This window comes from Echinococcus granulosus, assembly GCF_000524195.1.
Source record: "Echinococcus granulosus chromosome Unknown EG_S00045, whole genome shotgun sequence".
In the NCBI taxonomy this organism is placed as follows: Eukaryota; Metazoa; Platyhelminthes; class Cestoda; order Cyclophyllidea; family Taeniidae; genus Echinococcus; species Echinococcus granulosus.
In genome coordinates, this window is record NW_020170425.1 from 200163 (window position 1) to 211962 (window position 11800).

Consider the following 11800-nt stretch of genomic DNA (forward strand, 5'->3'; position numbering starts at 1 on the left):
GAACCTTACCAAAATGAGAAAAAATTTCTGTAGTGCCTGAATTCGTTAAATTGCTATTCCAACTTTATAGATTATCTGTTTGACAGTCGTCAAAGTCATAATCAGAATTATATACCTAATTTTTTAGCCTTGTTGCCATTTTTTCCTTTGTAATAAATTTGACATCATTTTGTAATTTAGTGTGTTTTAATTTCTACCGTAGCTATTGCCATTTCAAATTCCATAGCTAAAATAGCGGGATCTAACTGTAATGCTTGAAAACAAACTTGGCGATTTAACTTACGGAGTTTCGTTTTCGGGACAAAATGCTACTACTTTGGCAGTTGTGACATTGGTTCTACGCAGTGGCACACTTTTGCTTTTGGCTTAAATTTGTCCATCAATTTTTGATTATTTTCGGACGACACTTTTTTGGTTTTGACCTACACGCATGCAAATCCTATTTTTTGGAAACACATCAAGGTTTTTGTCAAGTACTTTATGGTTTTTAGGTCTAAATATATAGTTTAATATTTTTATTCTAATGGCTAGTTTCTTACTTGAACATTCTTATTGGTCGGATTCGACATTGGTGATACATAAATATTTTTTCATTCTGTAATGCCTACTTTTGTTGTCACTGCTACTCAAATCTGTGATGAATTAACATATTTTGCTTTGTGCTTTGTTTCTAAAGTTGGTTAAAGTTTAAAATGAGCCATCTGCTCGAGTTCAGTTTAACCTGTGTTCGACTGATTTTTAAGTTTTTGCCTAATTTTTAATTTGCAATTAGATATTTCGTATGCTTTTCGTAATAATGAAAATTTTTGAATGCTATGTACTTCTTTTAGAAAGACTAATTTAATCTTTTCATTGCGCTACTTGAAATTATGACAACATCCGAGAATGTTAAAGTATGTGTTCGTTGTCGCCCTTTAAGTGAAGTAGAGGAGCAAACTAATTGCTCGGTTGTTGTGGAGGTATGCTGTTTTTTGTACCATATGTTATTTCCAAGGTTAATGAAGAAACTGCTACTGTTTCGTTGAAGCATCCCACCAGAAGAGAAGATGAACCACCAAAATCATTTGTATTCGATTACACTTTCGGATTTGAGAGCAAACAGCTTGACATTTACAATAAAGTTGCTAGACCGGTTGTGGAGCAAATTTTTGGGGGCTACAATGGTAAGTCGTTTCGTCTCTTTCTAGTCTCTATTTTCAGGAACTATTCTTGCTTATGGTCAGACTGGAACTGGCAAAACCTTTACTATGGATGGGATGCGTGCAGCCGCAGAGTTGAGAGGGATAATACCAAACTCATTTGCACATATTTTTGGTCACATCGCAAAGGCGGATTCCAAGACCACATTTCTCGTTCACATATCATATCTTGAAGTCTACAATGAGGAGGTAACTTCAATTTTGCAAAAGCATTTTCACCTAAAAGATCAGGGATTTGTTAGTGAGGAATCAAAAAAAGAAGCTAGAAGTAAAGGAACGACCAGATTGTGGGGTTTATGTAAGAGATCTGTCAAGCGTAATGGTTCACTCTCCCAATGAAATGGAAAGGCTTATGAATTTAGGAAGCCGTAATCGTAGGTTATACCTTGAAATTTGTTTTCAGATTTCGCAGTGATGCACATATTTTTTAGGTGTTAGTAATATAGTCATAATAGACCTCACAAATCTTTAGTTTTGTTACTACTATTCCTACAGAAAGAAGTGTTTTATGATGTTAAAAGCCTGGTTAAGGTTCTCCACTTTTAAACTTCTTAGATATTTGTGTTGTTCCAGCACATTTTGACTTGTCCCCTCTTTTAATTGTATTGATTTGTTCTGAGATTTGTTAGGTTCTTAATTTTGCTACTTACCTTTTGTTGAGCAAATCTCCATGAAGTTGAAGTAATAATAATTTACCCTAGTTCCATTTGCAAACTACTGAGATATAAGAATACCCTGAAGCTGCTATGAAATTGTACTATTCATTTTGTGCTGACCTATGTTTACCGAAAATACTTTCTGCCTCTCGGAATTCTTTAATAACCACAAACAATAACTTTTCATATAATTAAAGCTCACTCAGGACTGCGAGTGTGCTTGTAGTTATTTTTGCCCAACGAAAGTCACATCGGAAAGTCAACATGATCAGTTGGTCGGGCACCAGGTGCAATATTTATGACCACCAAAGACACCATCTTTGTGTAAACGTACCACTTTCCGTTGTAATCAGGCGCTCGATTGTCACTATCCAACTAATACAGGTTGCACTGCGGCCACTAATATGAACGAACATAGTTCGCGTTCCCATGCAATTTTCTCTATAACCGTTGAGTGCTCCGAACTCCTTGGGGACGAAAAGCGGATTCTTCGACAGGGAAAATTGCATCTCGTTGATTTGGCGGTGTGTTTTTATGTCCTTTTGTTCGAGTATCCACGCAAACCTAATAATCACATTTCAAAATGAAAAGTTTTTTTGGTTAATTTGCTATCAAAAGCTGGTAAATGATTTGGATTAAATGAAACGTACTTTTGGAGCAGGAATGGGAGACTTTATCGTTTAATCCACCCAAACTGAACTTATGTACAAGTAGGTGTATTGTAAATCCATATGTGGTGAAGGCTAAGCAGAAATAATTTTGCTTTCTTAATTTAGGATGAGCTATAAAATTGTCTGGTCAAAGTAGCGTAGACAGTTTTAAAGAATTCTTAATGTTAAGGTAAAACAATAATTTAAGTTTGGTTGGTATTACAAAAAGTTTGCTTTTGCATTCAAGGGTTCTGAAAGGCAATCCAAAACCGGAGCTGAGGGACAACGTTTGTATGAATCAAATAAGATTAATCTCTCCCTTGCAACACTTGGAAATGTTATCTCAGCACTTGCGGATGGTAAATCCACCCATGTTCCGTACAGAAACTCGAAACTCACCAGGCTTTTGCAAGATTCTCTAGGTGGAAATTCCAAAACCGTAATGGTACGTATTTCTTTAATCTTCAAAGTCAATATTTATCCTTTCTTTGATAAGCTACATAATAATCTTACTAAAATGTTTCGGACGCTTGTGTTATTATAATAACACTGAATTTCTATTGAATATGAAATTTCATTAAACTTCGTTTTGTCAACAAAAATACATTAAACTAAATTGGATGCAGAAAATTTGTTTTCTGATTGTCTATACTTCCTGTAAAATAATAAAAGATTCCAAAGACTTGTAGATAAGACATTACCGCTATGGCAGAATAAGGAATTTTAAAGGGAATGTAAAAACCTTTCTTGGTGGTTTAATTAGCAGCTGTCTTAGATAATTATTTTGCAGTTGTATCGTTTTGCCTCTCAATTATGCCTTAATGTTATTATTTCCATTGTTTGGTTCATTTTGAAAAAACCTATTTCTTTTTATAGTTACTTCCGTGTTTCCCCATTCTGTTCAATTTCCATTGTATACGTGCATTAAAATTTTGTTTGAACAGCTATTGAACGACTGGTATTTTTAATACTAAAATGAATAAGTTCGTTGAAACATTGATTGAAAATGTATGTGTAAAAATGCACTGCTTTGGCTATTTTTGCAGAGTGTAGGACAGACTTCCGTAGAAGGCTGCTCAGTCAGTTTTGTTGAATTTCGAGTAGCCTAGCACGTCCATACATTCGTACTCGTAGATCGCTAATATCGGGCCCACCGACTACAATTACGACGAGTCAATAAGCACGCTACGCTATGCCAGTCGAGCAAAGTTGATAAAAAATGCCGCCCGAGTTAACGAAGACCCCAAAGACGCTCTGATTCGACAGTTCCAAAAGGAGATCGCAGAACTTCGTGCACAACTTAGTGATGGTTGTTTTTGACTTAATTATGGTTTCTTGTGGCGAGGTCCTTGCATATTTTGGAGCATTTATTTAAAGTACTTTGTCTTCATTAATTGTCCATCTACATGCCATTAGAGAAACCCTATGATTGCAATCTGATTTGTTAAACAGTAAATGATATTGCCATCGTCATGGTACAGAATTACAAAGTGCAATTTTTTCATTTATTTACCCATTAGTTGAGATTCCAATGTTGCATATATCGTCCTGCTCCACTAATTATGAGTTAAATAGAATTGAAATAGCGTTGGTCTTTTATTTTGCTATCTGAAGTCGTTGTAAACGTGCGTTATAATGTATAGTTCATTTTTTAAGTCTGATTATTGCATCATCTAGCTATATAAGGCCCCAAATCTGGTTCAAATCTATCATGCTCTCTTCGGTCGTCAACTATTTTAGTCTTTTTATGACTTATTAAGATAAAATCATTCCGTAGAGTAGTAGTAGCAGTAGCGATTTCTAACAAATACTAACGTTTTGCAGACATTGCTTGCACCGAAATGGGTGCCGCAGAGCTTCAGAATGAAATGCCCAAGGGAGGTGGAGGTTTGAAAAAGAAAAAAGGTGAGAATAAATTGAGTCAGGAACAAATATGTGAAATTGAAAGTATGATTAATGCTGACCGACGAAAACTGGAAGAACAGAAGGATATGGAAGTTGAACAAAGGAATGAAATCAAGGTTTTTCAATTCTTATTCACCATACTTATACTCTTATGCATATTTCACATAAATCAACCGACTGCAATGGGCAATTTTGAGTCTTGAAAAATAGTGCGAAAAATTAATTTAACGTAGATGAAGTTCTAGCATGACTACCTTATTGAGGGCGATAATCAGGTACTATTTCCATGCTTTCCGTTTGCATGAAGGTCATTACTGGACGTTCAAATCATTCCACCTCCAGGTAGTGGCCTATCTGTTGATTAAAAACCAAAGGTCATCTCTTTACTCTCATTCGTAACTATTCTAAAGGTTCACTAAGTTTAAATCCCAACATTTCTTCGGTTTTAACTTCAAATTTTTATGCAGACAAGCCGTCGATTTAACCGCTACAGATATTGCATGGGACATTATTTGGGTGATAAAGTTTACGTGGTTGATCTACACCAATATGTATTGGGAGTGTTTGTAAGCTTTCAAGTAGTTCAGTCGATTTTTCTACTTAATGCCCATACGCACAATTCTCCATTCTTTAGCCAGGAAGCTAATCAGAATCTCGAAGTTCGAATGAGTGAAATAAAAGTTTTTGCAGAAATGCTCCATTAAAACAAACTGAAGCGGTTATATATCCCAAAATTTGCTAAGATGTGAATGTGGAGCGAGACTCCTCGGTCTCCGCTTCCCGATTCCTAGCGTTCCTAGACAAGCCCGATTGGTTTGCTTTGGACATCTTTATTAAAGACGACAAGATGTATAGGGAAAATACAATATTCAAGAAGGAGGGGAGCCGCAGTCACTAGGTAAGGGAGAGGGCGATCCAGTTACAAGGTTCGAATTTCCTGCTTGCCTCCTCCCTGAAAGGCACATTAAAACAACATAAGTATTACATGAACATGACCAAAATGACTGAGTAATATTCCTCATCATTACAAGAGTTCTAATTTTTGACAATGTACTACAAATTATATTCGCGATACCCACGTCCATTTATTGCGCCGAGGTAATTCATGCAACTGCTACTTTTGCCTGTGAATTGCAGATGGCACATATTCTAAAAGTGTACAAGGCATTACAAAAATGCCTTAATTACCATATAACTAAAGTTACGGAGATAACGTCGTGTCAGTAACTATCTCATGATTTGCTGCTGCTGGATAGAAACGCCTGGGTGAGAAGGAGGAGGAGTTAGCATGTGCACGGCGGGCGCAGGTGGAGGTGCGGACACGCATGGAGGCGCTGGAGCGGCGCCTAATAGTCGGTGGACAGAATCTCCTTGAGAAGGCGGAGGCTCAGGCACGGCTGCTGGAGCGCTCAGCGGAGGAGATGCGGGCTCAAGAGGAGAGGACTCAGGGCTTACGGAAGAAGCTGAAAGAGAAGAAAGAGGAGCGCTTTAACATTGAAGAGAAATACAACTCACTGCAGGTTTTGTTCTATTTAAAATTGTTTTCACCACCTATCACATGCTTTTGAGAATTCCTCGATTAAAGGTAATTAATGTGAGCCTTCGTACGCCGAATCCTACATTTGCCACAAATTTTATCCTATTGAGCTAATTGAGCTGATTACCTCTTCTAATCATTTCAATATAATTGATAAGGTGATCCTAACATAGTCCAACTATAAAATGCAAAAAATTTGCTGCATCCTTGAAGATTGGTGAGTCTGGATTTTTGTGTACCTTGTTTGTGCTATAAAATTAGGATTTTTCACAATTACATGCAACTCATTACAAAATTTGCTTTAAATTGTTTAAAATTATTGACAAGTAGATATCCCCTGTATTTACGGCTTCGAAGAATCCTACTACCCCTTAAAATTTGTTTACTGTTTTAATAGGAGGAGGCTACTGGAAAGCGCAGAAAACTCCAAAAACTTACAACACTTTACATGCAAGCAAAAGCCGAATTGGAAGACTTACGATCTGCAAATACGCGCGAGATGGATGATCTGTTGGAAAACATTCGTCAACTGAACCGAGAACTGCAGTTGCAAATCCTCATAATTAATCACTTCATTCCGAAGAACTTCCAGGTGCGTCACTTTTCCCCATCCTATGAACACATAGCACTTCGTAAAATCTTGCATGCGTTAACAACCCTAAATTCAATATAGCTGAATATTATTAGCTTAAGTGAGTGATCACAGTCTTATTAATCTTCCTAAAGGCTTTTTTCAACTCATCCACTTACTGAGTGCTCTTGCAGTTTTCCAACCAAATAAGTAAACAATATTTTCCTTCCATAACATATCTAACTGATGTTTTGCATGATGAAATTTGGTAATGAGCATTCGTTGTGAGTTTTTCGGAATCTGTTCTAATGAGATGTCAGCATCCTTTTGATTTAAGCAAATTTTTGGGTGACGGAGTATGTTCCCTAATTTGTGTCCCTTTGATATTTATGGGTTTTTGAGGCCCAAATAGTTTTGAAAACAAACCTCTTGATCGCATCTTTACCTTCGCTTTGTGCTGTGAACCGTCGAAATTGCAAATTCATTGATATGTACTACTGAGAATAAACCAAGTTGGAGGAAAGTAAAAATTGTGTAGAAGGCTTGCATGATGTTCTTCATTTTTTTCAACTTTGTTTGTATCAAATTTGATTTAAAAGATACTCTACTACATCAGAGCATCATTGAACGGAATGTTCAATGGAATGATGAGGTTGGTGAATGGCAGCTGCACTGCATCGCATATGCAGGGAATAATATGAACAGGTCGAAGGAAAATAAGGTGGATTCGGTAAGTTATTGTCCTTTGGATGCTGTCCTGGCAGATTGTAATTATGCATGCTGTTACATGACTTCTTTCATTAGAGCCATATTTTGAATAATTTCTGGCTACATACTTCGCATTGTAATACTTGTTTACTTATTACGTAGGCACATTATAGTCGATTTAGCAGGGCTATGAAATCTTGTGTGACTATTGTTTTAATGCGAATGACTATTCCTTTAACAGTTATTGCTTTATCCGTTGGAAATATTAATACATCAGTGTAAAACCCAAGATTTGTTTCCCAGCTTTTTTTGTCTTAAAATATTCTAAAATTCTTGAGAATCGTGTTAAAAAATATGTGCGACTGAACGATTATCTTTAAAATGTAGGAGAGGAGTAAACAGTATTCTGGAGATGGGGTCACATGTAAGAAGGAGTATCTTATTTCTAGCTATCTCATACACCCTTTTGTCTCGTTTAATCATTCCTCCTTAGTATCATTACACAAGCAAGTAGGGCGTTTAATTGGATTCACGTAACTAATTTCTGTCAAGAAAGAGATAAGTGAAATATGTGTTTAAATCCTTCCTAAGGTAGTGCTGCCTAGACATTATTTCCTCTTGGCTGTATATTGTAATAGGGGAGTTAGTGTGAGTTATCTATCCGATATTTTTTCTGTATCTGTGGGTGCTAGGCCTCGACTACTTTTTATCGCCTTTTAGGCAGGTGATGACAACTTCCTGAACGTTTACCTCAGCTACAATACTGCTGATGGAGAAAAAAGAAGAACTTTATCTAAAAGGAAAAAGAAACGGGGTACTATTAATCATATTTCGCGAACTCTTCTCTCTTAATGTACCAGTGGTTTAAAAAACCGAATGTTGCATGTGATGTTGTCTGTTGCTTCCCCTTGCTCATGATCATCAGTCCCCTGCCTCTGTCTTGTGCCACATGAAGGAACCTGACATTCCTCGTTTTGTCGCATCCTCTTAAGTGTGAGCAGATATAACACTGTTCCGCAGATTTATCTGTTCTGCATATTTGTCATAAAGTTTATGGGAGTCCTTGTCCTTTTCACACGTAGTTGATTATTATCAAATCTAGCCTTTTTCCATTTATTTTCCCCTTTTAATTAAAATAGAGTTTTTGTGCATCCCTATTGGAAATTTGATGTTTTGATCGCAAGCATAATGTATTAAAATGGCCAGCTAATAAATGGCAAAGCATTTTATTAATTTTTATCCAAGTAACTACCTACTAGTTCCTTTACACATTTGCATTGAATTTGATCTGAAACAAACTACTGTGCACTTGTGTATTATAGGCGGAATTAAAACTGCCATTTTGTCACAGTTAGTGAGATCTTTGCACAGTTCAGATTCGTCCTAATTATACGTCCCTGAGGATAATTTTATCGCTGATTCATAGCTTTGTTCTGTAGCAACAAGCCTCTCGCGTATTTTGCTGACGGATGCAGCACTCCCTACCGTCATCACTTCATAGTTACAGACTTGATGAAAATTTCTGCTGAAAACAGGCAACAACGCATTTGGTTAAAGCTGAAATAACAATTGCCACCTAAAATCATACGCTGACTCTCCCTACGGTCAACATATTTTTTTCATAGTGCAATTTCATGATTCCTACTACTGGTTTGCCATTCTATAACGTCATAAATCAAACTGAAGATATAGTGCTTAAATGGGGGTTTCCGAAAGAATTGGTTGACACATTCATTGAAGAATGTGAATGCAGCCGAATAAACCGAAACAACTACTTTTATCACCCAATCCTTCCTAAATTCAAGTGTTAGCTTTGAAAATGAAATGTCGGTCCTACATTGCACTATTTGCCCTCAGAAAGTCATTGCTATGATGATTTGCGATAAATGGCACGATGACTTGTCTCTTTCCCAACTCTTATTCTTTCTTATTACTGTCATGGTCCAGTAATCGTGCTGATTCCGACCCGGTTATGGTCACGCGGAGGTTTGCTATTACCCCTTCGCCTCCAGCACTTCGAGTGCTTTTAGGCCAAGAAGAGAACAATTAGCACTATGAAATTCACTTTTGCTGCTTAGCTCATAAAGACTCAAAGGCAACTAAGAGTAAAAAAATACATCGGAGGCTTCATACCTTGAATTTGGAATCTACCAGTTCACTGCTACTTCGTTGACTAACTGCAAATTCTAATTTTTGAGATCGAATAATTGTTGAAGTAAGTCCATCAGAGCAAAAGCCCTTTCGAATCCCAGATCCCAACTTTTATTCTACTCAAATTTTCCCAAACACTGCCTCGGTGTGAAGGTTGCTGTCAAAGTCAAACCAACGATTTTTGCACCAGTAGCTCAAAAAGGTAAGAACGCCAACGAAGTAAGGGTGTAATGTTGTAGCTAAGCCTAATGCAACGCCTCGTGACTACCAGACAGGATATCTAAATAAACAAAAGGCTGTAAACTCAAATTATATGCCTCAAAGCAGTCCTATCGGACTTGTCAATTTTGAATCCTCAGGTGTTAAAGGTGGCGAATCAGGGTATATGTGATCTATTTGCTAAAACCCAAAACTAACTTTAATTGTCTCGCGATTTCCGCTGGTTGCTGCCACACTGGTCAATAATAGGAGTAGATCCTCTTTCATTACTGACGCAGGCAGTAATGAATTCTACATTCTCCTCAATTTTCTTAAAAACACCTTAAATCGGCTATAGATATAAGACCTTTTGATGGTTTTGTTGAGGTATCACAAACTCTCTTTGGCATTTTGGAGCTCCTGCTAACTCCTTGACGGCTCTTATCTCAAATTTAGGTAGTTTCGGGTTTAATAGTTGATTATTTCTTAATTTTTGACTTGAAGTGTATGCTACAATTTCCTAAAACCCAATCTCTCAATTTCCCGTTTATTCTCAATCAAAACTTAACAGTTTAGTGAATTTCTGCTCCATGATTAAGCTAATTCGGCTTGAGCTAAAGGGCCACTCAGTATCTACAATAGCAGTTATTTCGCTTGGCATGAGTGATCTTGTTAGGAGAGTATTAAGTCAACTACTGGTAAAAGTTTCACGTGCAAATGTCCAGTTATTAGCCTTAGTAACTCCCAGACAGGATAGTAAGCCCCTCCTCAGCAAGTTTCCGCTACAGCAAAATTGGGCCATGTTTGAACCTGGAGATATTCTGTACTAGTTTTAGAGCTCGTTTTTCCTCTCTGGGCTTGGAGATGCATGCCTTCAGGTTTTGCTTAATGGTAGTTCGAGAGACTTATTTAAAACTCGTAGTCCGTTTTGGCTCTTTGGTCACGCTTTCCTTCAACTCGGCCTAAATATTCAATAGGTTATCTTTTCGGATGTAGTGAATTTAACCACTACCAACTTAGAAGCAACCGCCATTTACCAAAATGGTATTTTTACTGATGCCTCTACTTTACATATTTGTAACTGAAGACTGTGTGAATTATTTGGGAAGTTGTTGTTACAGCATTACACTCAACACAGAAGTGTATTTTGGTTTCTTGAGTTTTTTTTGTACTCTAAATTATTGGTAGATATAAACAGCTATGATTCCAATACTGGTCGTTTTCCCCATTGTTGAATGCTTAAATGTCAACCGATTCCCAATAAATTTTGCTCCCTAGCAGCTTCTCTTTAAAGCTTTTTCCGTTCTATTCTTAACTTTTCAGAACTAATAAAACCCTCATTTGATCTTCAGTTGCCTGGTAGCTCTACATACTCTAACGTACGTTGGGAATCGCCTTGAATTTCCTCACTTCCGATGCCGGTTTTGTGTTTCTTTTCTCTTAAGTTACCATCAATCTGCTTCATAAATACTCCAACAACTGGCATTAACAGAATCTTAGAGCAAAATGGCCACCCTCTTTAGCAAATTTATCGGCGTTTCAACTCAGGCAAGGGATGCTAAGGGCAGCACTAATTATGCCCTCCTCTGTTAAGAGACCTCGCAAATGTTCGTTACGCACAAATTTTACCGCTATCAACGACTAAGTAACCACGGAAATTCATCTGTAGTCATTGCAAGTCGTTAGCGAAATCCCTTTGTCGCAGCGTCCGACTATGGTGTGTTGTACTAGCTGCTTACTCATACAATTCCCAAAACCGTAATGAAAAGCTCATTCTACCTGTTAGCCTTTGGGAACATGTATCCCCCGATTGTCTCCTTGCGCACTTATTGTTGTTTAACTCTTGACAGACGGGAAGCAATACCGCGTTATTGCCCCAAAAAGAGTGGACATTAGACATAAAAGAAGGAACTACAGAAGTCCATAAATGTTGTAGGAGCTTTTGGTTACACTTGATGGATTACTGTCTTGGATATCAAATTATTACCCCGCGTACACTGAGACTATTAATCTTGAAAGATTTATGTTACAGTGTTAAGAAGATTAAGTCCTTAGCCCGCCCTATTTGCGTTTACATACAGTTCATTTGGAACCACTCGTTAGACTCCTTTTTTGATGACTACATGCTGACTACTGCTATCATTTAGTGGGAAATCCATGCGTTAGTTATTCCAGGTTTGTGCTCAAAGCGTTTGGAGGTATATTCTGCTACTTTGCCCACCGCG

General features: G+C 37.3%; 1 protein-coding gene across 1 annotated transcript; it reads left to right on the top strand. All coding sequences in view use genetic code 11, as the record gives it.

Annotated features, from left to right (window-relative positions):
- Positions 1-869: 869 nt before the first annotated feature.
- On the top strand, positions 870-11168 carry EGR_05737 (Kinesin-like protein KIF3A; the record flags this gene model as incomplete). The annotated part of the gene is made up of 14 exons (XM_024494986.1): positions 870-959; positions 995-1163; positions 1201-1436; positions 1462-1573; positions 2240-2379; positions 2753-2950; positions 3640-3814; positions 4330-4526; positions 5667-5930; positions 6345-6539; positions 7135-7248; positions 7947-8040; positions 10899-10954; positions 11076-11168. The coding sequence occupies 14 exons, from the start codon at positions 870-872 to the stop codon at positions 11166-11168; spliced, it is 2133 nt and encodes a 710-aa protein (XP_024350579.1).
- Between the last annotated feature and the right edge of the window lie 632 nt (positions 11169-11800).